This window comes from Equus asinus, chromosome 4 (assembly GCF_041296235.1).
Source record: "Equus asinus isolate D_3611 breed Donkey chromosome 4, EquAss-T2T_v2, whole genome shotgun sequence".
NCBI classification, from domain to species: domain Eukaryota; kingdom Metazoa; phylum Chordata; class Mammalia; order Perissodactyla; family Equidae; genus Equus; species Equus asinus.
The window spans coordinates 119902830-119918295 of NC_091793.1; the positions used below are offsets into that span (position 1 = coordinate 119902830).

Sequence of the window (15466 nt, forward strand, 5' to 3'; positions counted from 1 at the left end):
AAATTAAATTGGGAAAACCTTTTTTTTTAAACAAAACTTGGAATGTATGTTCCATTATCAATTTATAATGGACATTATATTTTAAAATCATGAATTCATCAAGGGAAGGTTTTTATTTCTCACCTATCTGTATTTCATATCATTTGATCATCAAATAAACTACTTCAAGTTGCGTTGTTGAATTTGGTAATCTAGAATAAAGTGTGAAATATTCCAAAGATTCTCAGATCTGCATAATGGAGTCCTTGCCTCTTCTTCCCCTACCCTCTTAGGTTGCCAGATCATTTTGCAAGTGTGGAATGGAAGCAGAGCCACTATGTTCAATGTATTAAAATGGTGGACTCACCCATATAAATTGGGAGTTTGGAGGCAGATAACAAATGTAGCAAAAGGAAAGCCAAGTTGAAACCTGTAGCATCTTTGCTGCCATTTCCCCCAACACTCATGCTTCTCTCACTTTTTTTTGTAGATACACTCTGTCAGAACTAAAACTGCCTCACTAAGACTTACTGTTTCTGGCTTGTCAGTAGGTAGAGACCTAGTATAACCTAGCACTGACCTTACCACTGAATGTTTACTAAAGAATAGACATGACAAATAAAAGGAGGAATTAAAGAAATCTGGCTTTTGTTGCAAGCAACCTATTTGAGATATGTATCAAATACTTGGCCAGATAAACTGAGCTTGATTATTAACCTAACATAAGAAAAATGACCTGATAGGTAGAATAATTACTTCCTCTTTTGTCTTTAGCACTATCATAAAAGTGGAATAACATATGTAGTTAGCTAATAGCACATATCTCCAAAATAGATTTTCTTTAAATAATCTCAGCCACGGCCTACAAATTCCTAAACCAATCATCATAGCTAAATAAACAGAAAACTGAACTAGGAAAGCATACATGAAATCCTTATTTAAGAGAGAATTAAATAGATCTTGTCCAAGTATCTCCAGAAGTTCACTGAGATCATAGAAAAACTGATTTGCAAATTACATATCAATTGTTTCATATGACCTCGAATCTAGACATGGCAGTTTTGCCAGAGTTATTACATGATATGGCTCCAAGTATCACTGCTTCTTCCTTTCAGCAACAAACAAAGATGTGTTTTTGAACAAGATTTAATTGTAGCAAAGTATGCATGATGTTGTCTCATAAATTCAATAGGATACTGAGAATACGGCATGGTCTTAATGTATGAGATGGTCTTTGCTAAGAAAAGAACAAAACTCTAAGCAACATTCAGTATCCATGGCAACATGTAGCTCAGCATTTTCTTTTCACAAAGAAGAAATTATTTCCATTTATTTACACTTTCAAGTATTACATGAAGTATAATGTCTGTATTGAACTCAAATCTAGCCTCATACTATGTTCTAAATTATTTTTCAGTCATTTTGCATTGTCTAGTAAACTGGTTTTCATATTTGAAAAGTACTCTAAATCCAAGTAACAATGAATAATATAAAATACAATAGAATTATTGATATCAGTGTCATAAGACCTTATTTCTCCTTGGAAAAATGTGAAGCCCATAGTGAGAATCTGAAAAAGCATGTTATGTTGTTGCATTTGTGGTCATTACAACTTTTTTTGTTTACAGAATTTTCAAGTTCTTGTAGAATTAATCCATTAAATAATTGAGACTGGTAGACAATTTATGAGAACATAAGTAAAATGCTAGACCTTTTTTCCCATTTTTATACAGTTTCTTAAAATAAAGTTGGGAAAAAAATGAATTTTGCTTCTTCTCTTCCTCCCTCTTCTTTTCCTTCCCCTCCTCCTTCTCTTCCTCTTCCTTTTTCTTTTTCTACTTCTTCTCTTCTCCCTCATCCTTCTTTTCCACCATCTCATTCTCCTTCTCTGTGGTCCAAAGTATAAGTAAATTAAGACTCTTCCTCCAGTTGTAAATGACTGGTAAAAGGAGAAAGCTAGAATTGATGATCTGACACTGCTGCTGCAGAAGCCCAGTCCATTGGCTTCACTTTTCAAAGTAGAAAGAACAGGAAGTATTCATTGGTAACAAATCACTTGCTCCCTTCTCCAACTCTGAAAACTGTTATCCTATACAGGGCCCAGCTCAGTAATCAAGTGTTGCTAATTAAAATCTCATTCATTATGGATTCATTGGATATAGAAGAGCCTTCGATAAACACAGTCTACCTTTCCTTTGATGTTTAGCACAAATAAAAACAAAACAACTCCCTATACTCTGCCAATGTGTAGGTTAATAACATCCCTGCCACACAACCAGACTTCAAGGTCTTCCTTTCCCCTTCATGCTCTGTCAATCTGAGGGACTCTGGGAATAGACTGAATGCCTTCCCCAATATTTCATTGTTTGAATTTCAGCTCTTCATCTGTCTCCATGACGGGGCCATCATTTCTAAGCCCATTCCATTTCAGTGTATAAAAGATTGGAACTAGCGTGCATCTGTCTCTGGCCATGGAAGCAGCGTTAACTAGACTGAATTGAGAGTGAGTGTGCCTCTTCTCGGGTTCTCAATCCTGCCACAGCCATGAGCAGACTATATTCATATAGATAGGTTACTTCACCTCTTCTGATCTTTATTTTCTATTCTTAGACTACGACGCTTGGACCAGATGATCCATAATGTGAATTTCAGTCATTTTATGGTCTCTTGAGACTCTAAAACATCTAATACTTTAGTAACATATTTCTATGGTCCCCACATTTCCCATAGTTGGAAAATCAGTTGTTAGAAATATTTCTATTAAAAACAAATGAGCCGATCACACAAAAACTTGCATGTGAATGTTTATAGAAGCTTTATTTATAATGGTCAAAACTTGGAAGCAACCAAGATATCCTTCAATAGAATAAGTGAACAAACTGTGGTGCATTCATAAAATGGAATATTGTTCAGCAATGAACAAAAATGAGCTATCAAGCCATGAAAAGACATAGAGGAACCTTAAATGTATATTACTAAGTGAAAGAAACCAGTCTGAAAAGGCTTCATATTGTATTATTTCAAATATATGACATTTTGGAAAAGGTAAAACTATAGAGACATTAACATTTACCTGGGCACCACAGGTAAAGAGGGAGGGAGCGAAGAAAGTAAAGGTGACAGACAGGGACTTTTAGAGCAGTGAAACTATCGTGTATGATATTATAATAATGGATACATGGCATTATACATTTGTAAAACTCACACAATGTATAACACAAAGAGTAAATCCTAATGTAAGCTATGAACTTTAGTTAATAATTTTGTATTAATATTGGTTCATTAACTGTAACAAATGTACCACACTGACGCAAGATATTAACAACAGGGGATACTGTGGGGTGGGGAGGGAGTATATGGGAATTCTGTACTTTCTGTGTAATTTTTCTGTAAACTTAAATCTGCTCTAAGAAATAAAATCTATCAATTAAAAAAAACAAATAAAAAATAACTAGGCTTAATTTTCCCTCCACAAGAACACAGATTTCTACAGTAGTTCCAAAGGGACATCAGTCTCTCAACTTACATCTCCATCTTAAGCATCTCTGACTAGTGAAAGACATATAGAAATTTCAGGAATCTGTGCATATAAAGTCAGTTGGATCCTGATGGGTCAGACCAAATTCTACCTCCCCGGCACTGAGATCTCTGTGCAACCAAAAAGAGCTTAGGGTACCTTCCCTGTTAGGAACTGAATAGAGTTCCCCAAAAATTCATATGTTGAAGTCCTAACCCCCATTATGTTAGAATGTGGTTGTATTTGTAAATAAGGCCTTTAAAGAGGTAATTAAGGTTAATGAAGTCATAATGGTGGGACTGTAATCCAATGTGACCAGTGTCCTTATAAGAAGAGGAAGAGACACCAGGGATGCTCACATACAGAGAAAAGGCCGTGTGAGGACACAGCAAGAAGGTGGACGTCTGCAAGCCAAGGAGAGAGGCCTCAGGAGAAACCAAATCTGCTGGCACTTTGATCTTTGACTTCTAGTCTCCAGAACTGTCAGAAAACTTCTGTTATTTAAACCACTTAATGTCTGGTATTTTGTGAAGATAGCCCTAGCAAATCAATATACCTCCACTCTGATGTTTTAATTCTAATAATTGTCATTATCACCATTATTAAAAAATCTCATATTCCAATTATTTTAAATTTAATGCTTCATGCTAACCTGGAAATAAGACTTCTTTGATTTTTAGATTTTTTCAGAAGTGCGTTTTATTATTTTCAAACACATAATGACACCAAACTCATGCCTTAAACAATATCTCGCAAAATTTTTCTCAGTGGGTAAATGTCTGAGTTCAGAGTGTAAGTTTCAGGCAGGGAGAAATTATCTTGCACATTTTTATCTTCTTTAAATAGCTAAATATGCCACCAAATACATATGAGATTCCTGATAAACAATAGTTGATTAACGTGTTTGCAGCTTAAGAAATTTTGCTAAAATTCATTAAAGCTATTCTTATTAGATATCTTCATTAATATTTTTAAATCCTCTTAAAAATAAATAATATGCAGGAAAATAAATTTCAAGTTTTAACTTAGAAAAGTTAACACTTTATCTAACTTACCTTGTCTGAATATGAAAGTTGTTTGTGGTTCCTGTATGCTCGTAATCATGAATGGCAGCGGCAAAGACCATTGCTAAAATTTCCAGTTCAGTGAGCCAGTGCTAGTAAATTAAAGAAAAATTCCATCATATTTAGAAAGCAGAGGTCACGTTGTCTTTCTACAAAAAAGATTTTCAGTACACCCAATATAAGTAATCATACAAAATTGTTTTTACTGATTTTAAATAGTTTTTTCTTCCTATTTCACTTCCATTAGTAGTTGTGTTTAATGGGTGCTTAATGAGGTCAACGATTGTTTCATGGCTTGTAAGATCAATATCCAGACATTATAATTCTCCTTGTTAATTGGAAAAGGAGTAATTTGTGATGATTTTAAAAGTAACCCTGACTGGATTTTAAATTCACAGACTTACCAATTTGGGTTCTCATGAAATCACTCACAATTTAGTGATTTTTGACATACAGTTCATACATCGTTTAAATGCCTTTTAGCTCAATGTTTGTAAAAGACTTTACTATGAGAAAATTTTCCATCTAAGAGTTGAAAATATCACTTTGCTCATTAGAGAAACTGAACTTAGTTTTTATATTTAAAGATTTAGAAGTTTCCAAGAATTTACTGAATTTGCTATTCATAACACATACATTCTATGTGCAATTAAACTTAATAACATTGAAAGAATAAATGCTTTCACATGAAATCTAGACCTCCTGCTTAATATACATTGATCTTTTTTGTTATCAATTGAATGGTTTAACAAAATTTCTCTACTCTTATTAGGTAATTCAATAGTTTCTTCATCACTCACTTTTTGCATAACACTTTTACTGCACTGTCCAATATAATAACCACATATGAGTATTTAAATTAAAAATACATAAAGTCAAGTAAAATTAAGTTCACTTTCCCAGTCACAGTAACCACATTTTCAGCTACTCAATAATCACATGTAGCAAGTGGTTACCATATAGAACAGTGCAGATAAAAAGCATTTCCATCATCACAGATAGTTCTATTGGCCAGAGCTACAAGTAGGTGGCTTGATTCTAAGAATGGAGGATCCAAAATGATATGGAACTTATTCTTAGTGGTTTTATTCCATACACTTGAAACAATTAAAGACCTTGCACAAAGCAACAGAAAAATATAACATAAACTACATGCATACTTGATAAAAGATCACAGAATAAAGGTGCAGTAGAAGGGTAGATGGAGAAGATGCCTATTTGGTGGCAGGAGATCTTGGAAAAAGGATGGACAAAGATTGGTAGCTAAATGCACGGTTACAACTGTTGATTCTCACAGTTTCCAAAAGCAAGGTCTTAAGGTCTTATTAATCTTTGCTCCTTTCACATAACCTATCATGGTATTTGGTAAATAGCAGGAACTTAAGATTTGTCTATTAAATTGAATTTCACCAGTTTTGTATTAGGAAGAGGTTTGAGAAGTAGTGGAAAGAGATTGTGGAATCAGACAAATCCTGGTTTTAAATCTTTGTTAATCCTCAAGCAAATAAGTTATTTACCCTCTCAGCCACAGTTCCCATGAAAATAGAATTAGTGATCATTCCTCTGTGGCTTTTAAAAGAAGTTTAAAGTTAATATATGCACTGTGCTTATCACAAGTCTGGTTATATAGTAAATACCGAATAAATGCCATTTTACTGAACTGATTACCTTAAATACATTGATTAAGGCATTGAATCCGGAAAATAATAGTGAGCTAACACATCTTTAGTGATTGCAATTCAAGAATAAATGACTCACAGTTGGATTAGAAGCAGAAATGATTTTCAGAACCAAAGGGAGTTGATATAACTGGCTGTCCCGTGCTTATAGATGCATTTAATTGTGAATCACTAAAAGGAAGAAACTGACCTCATTAAAGGCCTGTATTATAGGCTGAAGTGGGACGGAGGCTCCAACGTCCCCAGTGATACTCTTGAATTAAACACCATGAAATGAACAGCAATTGAAGTTAAACCAGTTTTTGTACCCTCAGAAACTCATTGCTTTGTTAAAGAAAATTGTTCCTAGAAAAAAATCACCCATTTTCTTAAGCACTTCCTGTTGGTTATATTCAAGATTCATAGATTTAACTGTGATTTTTAAAAATGCAATGTTCAATATCTAGTACAATAATATAGAATACAAAGCTGAAATTGTAAAAAAATTTAAATTATGAAATTAGATATGGATTTTAATTATAGATGATCTAAGTATTTAAAATTATTATCTTCATAGCTGTCAAAATTTTTAATATGCTTCCTTTTTTTAGTCTCATTAACCCCTGCCTCTCATAAATAGGATTCCTCCATGAATCCCTCTTATTTATTGCCACACTATAATCTTAATAATTAAGTTTACATTATAAAGTAGTTTAGGAAGAGAGAAGCACTAAACTTTAACACTTAATTGAAAAATATGACTATTTTATATTAGTTAAAGTAGAATTTTAGGTTGATTTTTTAGCTCCTTAGTTGCTGATTCATTTTATGCTGGTGTCCAATGAGAATTCTAACTCAGAAAATGGATGCTTAAATTCATAGATTTTGTAAATGATTCATGAGGATAAGCCAGAGAGAATGAGACTAGATCATATCACTCTTCTCAACCAAAACAGTGCTCAGTACGTAACCTGGGTTCTTCTGACTCCTAATGGGCAGAAATAACGGGTTAAGATGATGACTCATGAGCAACACAGACACTATGCTTTGTCTACACTGCAGGTTGCATTTTGTCTAGAGAAATGCTCACGTAGGTTTGTTCTAAAATGGGCAGTGCTCAAATTATATCATAGGGAGTACTGACTGCCTTTAACAGCATGTACAATGATGATGGAAAGGGAGGAGAAGGAACGAACATTAACCAGACATTTTAGTTAGATGGTCTCACTTAACTTTTATAACCACCCTATTTATCATTCTCTAGGTAAATATTTTTATCTTTATTTAGCAGATAACAAAGCTGAATCCTGAAGAAGTGAATCAACCTGCCAAAGGTCATGTAGCTCTCAAGTGGTAGAGCAAGAATTCAAATCAAAATCTGTCCAATTTCAAATTTTCTGTTCCTTCCACAGATCACAATATTCCTTCTATGGAGGACGATAGCATTCATTACTCAAGGTAGGCAATGCACTCATCACATTATTCTTGGGTTTCAAAAGCAGAATTTCTAGATAATTTAACTGGATATACTGAGGAGTAGAAGCTAATAGAGCTTTGATTTAAGACTTACAATGTCATTTTCCTATCTGAATTATTCAGCGTGTGTGTGTGTGATAGAGCAAGTATATCTGTGTATGTACAGGGCTGGGAGAATTTTAGGTCAGAAAATTACATTGGCATGTTAGTTCCTGGTGTGTCTAAAGAGCATAGTTAACAAGGGAACCAAGGTAGAGAGTCCACCGAGCTAGGAATTGGGGAAACAGAGCGCCTTGAAAGCCCACACACTTTCCACTTTTCCAAACAGTGTTGCATGGGAAGTTATTTACAAGAATGGAATGTCCACATAGTTTGTAGAATAAAGACATAGTGGCAAATTTTCTGTAGATTGAATGGAGAAAAATTGAGTCATTCTAGAGTGTGTGAGGCTATTTCTGGGCATAGTCAGTAGACTACAAGTTCCAAAGGAAATAGATTTCAAGTCATCTTTCTTCTACTCTTAGTATTAGAGAGAACACAGTGCCAGGAGCCCTCAAATGCAAGTGTACCCTTGCCAAGGCCGTAGGATCATTTCATAGTCAAGAAGACATTTGAAGGTGGCTTGGCAGCACTCAGTGAAGCATTTGCTCTTTAGCAAATAGATTGAGCTACTGTACACCACTGTCACTGTGGCACAGGACTACAAGTTAATTAAGTGACAAAAGGAGGGAGAGGGAGATGGAGAGTGTACTAGCATCAACTCTCCTCTGCGCTGCCTGTTCCCTGGGCTGAGGGTGCCCCACATGATGTTAATAAACTGAAGGACAATGGCTTCATCGCAAACCCTTTCAGGCAATGGTCCTCTGAACATTTTGCAGGTGACAGGCAGCATTAGTCACCCGACAGTGTTAGGCTGCTCCTGGAGCATTCTATAAATGTCATACTGATAAGACCTTCCTGAAAGAGCAGGGCATCAACTAAAACACTAACTTAAGTGACCCAGCCCCCTCTATATCAAATCCGAGGGGTTTCAGCTAAACGAATGTTTCTAAAATGCTTTTTTTGTTTCAAAGAACCAATACATTTTACACATGAAAATTAATAGTCACCTACCACCACTTTTTTCATCTAAAGAAAAGCTTGTTAAAAGAGCCTTCCAAAAACTGTCAAGTTGGCAGTGTAACCTAATTTTGACAAAATAATCAATTAATTTGTAAATTCATTTTGCCTTTCCTTTCACCATCTATCACAAAATTTCTCATTACTCCCTTTAAATGTATTTCCTGATCCCGGACAACACTGACAGTCTCCCACTAGACTGTTTTTGTAATGGCCCAACTAAGGGGTGAGTAAAGAGTACATTGTCACTTTTTTTGCTAAAGGATGAGTAAAATTGGAAACAACTTTCCAAACCAAACCTGCTAAAGTCGAGTGAAGTCATATTTACAATTAGTAAGTCATGGTCCTTTCAAAAAGTGACTATGTGATCTTTATTAACAACTTCAACTTTCTAGGAGTCATGCCAGGCTGGGCTGGGTCTCCCCAGTCTTCCAGAGAAGTTGGAATGGCTTGTTATATCCTGGAACAAGTCTTCCCTTCAAATCTGATGGTCAAGTCACATTGTGGATTTGAATTTCTCCATTTACTAATATAGCATCCCTCATCTCTTCAACGTCACATTCGAAACAGAGGTTCTGAAACTGAAGTAGGAGACTTTTATTTGGCTCCCTTTACATTTGTGGCCAAAAAACTCCAATGTACTTAAGCAAAAAAGTATATTAAAATCCTGAAATCCGGGGCCAGCTCCGTGGCCGAGTGGTTAAATTTGCGCGCTCCGCTGCAGCGGCCCAGGGTTCGGATCCTAGGTGCGGACATGGCACCGCTCATCAGGCCACGTTGAGGCGGCGTCCCATATCCCATAACTAGAAGGACCTGCAACTAAGATATACAACTATGTACAGCTGTGGGGGGGGGTGCGGTTTGGGAAATAAAGCAGAAAAAAAAAAAAGATTGGTAACAGTTGTTAGCCCAGGTGCTAATCCTTTAAAAAAAAAAGAAGATTGGCAACAGGTGTTAGCCTAGGTGCCAATCTTTAAAAAAAAAAAAAAAATACTGAAATCCTGGTGACCTGCCAGACTGAAATGGTATATCTCTCTCATTGTACTTCATAATTAAAGCAGGTATTTTATTATACTGAAGTAGGTATTACTTTTCCACTCCATCGTGTTCTGAGGAAACTTAGTTCAGTTTCCATTCCAGAGAAACATTTAAATATTTAATTTTTTCATTAACTTTTTCAAAGCTAGAGAATTCAGGAAAGAAGAAATGCCAAACACTTGAAGTGAAAATCACCTCACTATCAGATTCAAGACCAAGGGCTTAGAAAGGAAAAAGCAGGCAGCTCTAACCAGGAAGATGTTAAAGCAACTGTTTAAGTGTAACAGTATTTGCAACTGTCAGGAGACACTCTTTTCCACACTAACTGCTATGCATATCAAACCAAGTGAAAGCAAAGAGTTCAAAAAACAGCTGTGACAATAAAGTCTTATTAAAATGAAAAAGCTTGAAAAGAATTTCTGTGTGTGTGTGTGCATGTGTGTATGTGCACACAAGCTAGAAAGAGCAACAGGTTTAAAGAAGGTTACATATGCCACTTTTAAAAAGCTCACATTATTTTAAAGTTTTATCTTTGAATGTTTGAATTTATACTTATTATTGTAACCTCTACTTCCACCCTTTAAATGTCAAGTCAGACTCTTGGAATGAATGATGAGTAAACTTCAACCAAAGGCCAAGTCCAGCCATGACTGCATTTGATCAGGCACAATGGGCACATTTACACCTTAAGTCAGTGATGCCCATATATACACCTTAAAACAGGAAAACACGAGGTATGAGGTTAACAACACATATACTTCAGCCTTTTAGAAGGTCACAAGAGGGTCATGACACAGCATCGATGAAGGTTTTTGAGATTTCTGTCTCCCTCTCAAATAGGCCTTAACTATAAAGCAGATTATATTACCTTGTAATCTTGTCATAGAACGCATATTTCTAATGAATTGGTGGTGAGATTCCAAGAAAATCCTTTATTAAAAGCCCAGTTGAGCTCCTAGCCATTAGCCTTTGTCAATTGCCAGCCATCTGAGTGAACCATTGTGGTTGTCTTGCCCAGTGATGTCCTCAGATGTCTTCACCTGTGGGTGCCGGCTGATCAAAATCACATGAGAAACCTCAGGTGAGAACCTTCTGGTTGGGACCTTTCTAACCACAGACCCTTGAAAGAGTATTGATAAAGTATTGTTTTAAGCCACTAAATTTTGGAGTAGTCTGTTTTGGAGCAACAGATAATTGGAACATGGGGCAGGGATGGGATCTGAGCCCAAGACATGATGGATCTGCAACATTTTAGAGGCAAAGAAAAATGAAGAAGAGGAATGGACAATTTCTTCAGTCATCATACGAGGCACTATTGTATGAATCACAGCAAATAGATGTGATGTGTAGCAAGCAATATACTTCTTGGGCAAAAATAAAATAATGATGAAAATTTTCTGTATACAATAAACTTAGAGAATCACATAAACGTTAAAAGTTTTTAGGATCTTCAGGATAACATACTGTGGCCCTAAAGGCTTTGCTTGGGACCAGGTAGGAATACCATCTCTGGTGTAGAAAGATGAGATATTAAGGATCTCTGGGCCCCAAAGAGTACTAGCTACATAGATCTGAGTGCCAATGACCCTTGCCAATAGGAAAGGTGTGGCTACTGAAATCTAAACAGGTAGGCAATGCATATTATGGGGTTTGGAGAAGTATTCTACTCACATGTACTTTATGGCACTGCTTCAGCCTAGGTTGACACATGAGGAATCAAGAAGGTACTGAGATTTGGGGATCTCACATGGCCTAAACTCCTTTGAACCCACATCTGTTTGGAGCCTTCAGAAAGAAGTACAACTCCTCCCTTTTCACCTTCTGGGAGCCATTGTGAGCTCTGAGACAGAAATTCCAGGCAGTCTCAGAGTTTCTGTCCCATTCTCATTGTTGTCCCAGGATTTGCATTGCTGAATCATTTATTTACTCATCCATTGTTCATTCAGATGCAAAGAAGAGGAAGGAGAACTTGGAAAAATTCACATGAATAATTTCCAAAGTCCCTGTTAGGATTTGATTGTGATTAGCAATAGAAGAGAAAAACTACTGAGGTCAGCTTGAAAGAACATGATAATATGAGGGAGGAACACTATAACTTTTATTCCAAAGATTTTTTTCTCAAGGTCACTTCTTTTTTTTTTTTTTTGGTTAATTCCTATGGGAAAAGGAATTTACAAACAAAAAGATTCTATAGTCCAAATTTTGGAAAATTTGCAGTATATTCCATTTGCCTGAGAGGGCATTTCTTTTTTCACTGAGAATAAATTCTTTTTGAAAAATGTATATTATGAATAACTCAACTCTCAAAAATCTAAGTATTATTGTTACTTATAATATTTCTATGGCGTTAAAGAAACAATGGAAACTTAGGAGAATGGAATTTGATGTTCCAAACTAACAAACTTCAGTTTGAAATACTTTCTTACCATGATACCTGTATGAAGCATTATATAATGCACAGTTTGAGTGACGTCAGCTGCGTGAATCAAGTTGTGATAAGGGTTTTTGTACTTGCTGTAACCAACTTCTAAAGCTTCGGCAAAGGCAATTAGGCAAGAGACAGGAATCTGTGGAAAGTAATAATTACAATAATATTGTCACCAAGGGAGTATCACTAAATCAACATGAGCAAACCATGTGGGGGATGGGACATAGTGAGTCAGCTGTGGGCAGTAGTTCCTTGAAGTTAAATGTGGACAGTTCTGAAAAACTACCTCATTAACCTGTTACCATTCAAGAGAAAGATTGTCATCCCCAAGTGTCTAACTAAGCTAGATGAAATAACAGTCTTACCCATACTGTCATCTTTAAATGTTTATATCTTCCTGAGTCAAGTCAGAAGCCTAAAATTCTTAAAAGGGTAAAATTTCCCAACTATAATTGACAAAGTCTAGTTTTTCTATCTGTAATACAAGGGGTTAAAATAAATGACCTCCCAGTACTTTAGAGCTCTAAAAATACTGTGATTCCACAGGAATGATAAAAGGTACAGGCTGCAGGGTGCTCAGAAATCTGGATCAAATCTGTTGCTTAGATGGCTCTAAATGAAGTTAATTAGAAGCCCTTTCATTTCTGTTTGAGAAAAGCTGCCAATAAATGTTCATTCTGTGTTCTAGGAACACAGAAGATCATATTTCTTTAAACGTAGCTTTCAATCTCTGCATGATTGTTCCGTAAGTAATTTAGAGGGATGTTTGTATCTTGTTGGAATGAGGCTATAATGGCCTCATGATATCCAAGTGGATATATAGCTATGTCAGTGAGCTGTGGAGAATGGCCATATCACATGGTGAACTCATCCTCCTCTTTCTGTGACCCACCAACTAGAAACACTATAAAATGCATTGATTAATGACTCGTTGTACATTTGCATTCTTATTCAGATAACTAATTCTAAGAGCATCTCACTGCTGTTCCACTTTTCTGACCTTGAAACGGTTGATAAGATCGTATCTGGTAAACAGTTCATAAATTATAAACTTCAGACTATGTTCTCCACTTGCTTCATTTAAGGCAAATACATCAAAAGACCATTTATCAACATCCTGTAAAGAAAAGAGCAAATACTTCAGTAGCAATATCATATAGTTCTATTTCCTTCTATGAAAAATTCTTGGAGAGATTAAGCATAATACATCCAGCAGGTCAGATTTCAATTCAGCACTGAAACTATATTTTTACCAGTGTCTGATATGACAGGGCCACTTAGTATCCATGGGTCCAGGAAAGTGAGGCCATAATGTATAAAGTAATGTAAAGACCTTCCCCTTAATCCCAAGGTTATCAAAATTCATATAATAAACCGGTAACACTGTAATACTGCCCTTATCTTTAATTAATCTCTCTTCAAATTCATGCCATAAATCATTTTCCCAGAGTGGGTCTCATTTTAAGGTGGATGATGTCAACTGAGGCATAGAGGGAAGGTAGCCCCAACTTCTCTTTCCCACCCACCCACCTCCTACATTGCTTGAAATTCCACCATAAGAGTTAGTAATTTGGTTTAAAGGTTTGGTATTTTATGTCTTCTTTTAACCCTAGAGAGACAGAATATATACTACCTATTAGTCACGCTAACCTTAGCTGAATCATTTATACTTTCCTCCAGGGACAGATGGTAAGGAAAGGAAGTGGGTCTTTTGATTGAAGAGGAGGAGAGAATTTTGGCATTTCAGGCAATTTCCTAGGCAAGCGGTCAAGCCTTTGGGAACAGTTACCCTTGGAAAGTATCCCCTGACAGTGAGAGAGGGCAGAGAGCAGGTGTGCCAGTCCAGCTACATCGTGATTTGGCTTAAGGTAATTCCAGGATGAGAACTTGCAGAGGACTCCACTAAACAGACTTGCAGCAAGTGATGTCAGTCCTATACACTAAGGAAGCTGTAATGTAAAGTTTGAGCTCCAACACTAAATAAATCACTGAAATTTAAAAAAGCTAGCAGCAGAGTCAGTTCTAATGACTATTGGAAGCTATTAGCAAAGAAGGTCTAGTGTTTACATTCACACAGTAGGTTCAGTATTGAACAGTAAGTGGGCAACCTTAAAACTATGCATTCTTCATGAATTTGAGCAGGCACTGTTTAGAACTTCATTCATATAACACATTTTTATGGAGGCCAACCATCTGTGCTTTAACATGCTGAAACTAAACTGAAAATCTGATAAAAAGGATTCAGTCTCTTTTGAAATACTTCTTTTGAAAAATAATAATAACAGCTTGAAATGGTATTTTTAATCACTTGGAAACACCAATGAAATATTTTTTGGTTTGTTCATGTATCTTTGTTAAATTCCTTGCATTTGGCCCCGATTTGATCCCCAAACATTTGCTTTATCTGTTTGTAAATTTTAAATCTCTAAAAGTTCTGTTAGAAGGCATTTTACCATCAGTAAGTCTCAAAGGAGGCCAACAAATCTTTTATCAAATTCCAAAGCTAACACAGAAGAATTAGTTCAGGTTGTTACAAGGCTCCTATTTATAGTTCCCACTAGGAGTTTCCCACTGAGTAAAAGGTTAGCTCTCCATTTCTTGGGGATTTTTATCAACAGTGATGATTTACATTTGTAATACTACTGCAGATACTTGACTTTTACATGGTCAGATTGAAAACAAACAAGAAACGGAGGTATTGTGGGAAATAAGAATTATTCAACTAAAAATATTCCTTACTTAGTGATAGTTCTTCCCTCAACCTGTTAGCTCATATGTGTTTTCTATAGTACATTTTAGAAAAACTTTTACACTCTCTCATACCAAAATATTTTGTTAGTTGGTTCTAAGTACAGGATCTTAGAATGAATAAAAAAGAATAAGTGATTTTCTTGCCCATAATTGAGGAAAAAATGAGGAAATCAAAATCTCTCGAGTTAAGGAGGGATCAATATCCTATAATGTCACACTTCAGTTATATATTTGTCTTCATGATGGCATTAGAAACACAAATATAAAAAAGCATGCAAGAAAAACAAACTGCCTTTTTAAATTAATAAGATTAAAATATAATATGCAGCAGAGAAAAAAACAAATGCAAAGGGGATGCTTAAGAACAAATTAAAAATGAAAGAAAGTAATACAAATTTACACTAGGAAAAGAGTTTAATAAATCAGAGCTAAAGCA

The 15466-nt window shown here is 35.7% G+C and overlaps 1 protein-coding gene across 10 annotated transcripts in view; it reads right to left on the minus strand.

Moving 5' to 3' along the window:
* Positions 1 to 15466, minus strand: part of PDE1A (phosphodiesterase 1A) — a 342210-nt gene that overhangs the window by 61567 nt on the left and 265177 nt on the right. For all 10 annotated transcript variants that reach the window (XM_044768609.2, XM_070508214.1, XM_044768610.2 and 7 more), the window contains 3 exons: positions 13280 to 13396; positions 12278 to 12418; positions 4552 to 4652 (listed from right to left, as the gene is read on the minus strand). In XM_044768609.2, coding sequence (XP_044624544.2) covers positions 4552 to 4652; positions 12278 to 12418; positions 13280 to 13396 — 359 coding nt within the window. The remainder of the gene's footprint in view (positions 1 to 4551; positions 4653 to 12277; positions 12419 to 13279; positions 13397 to 15466) is intronic.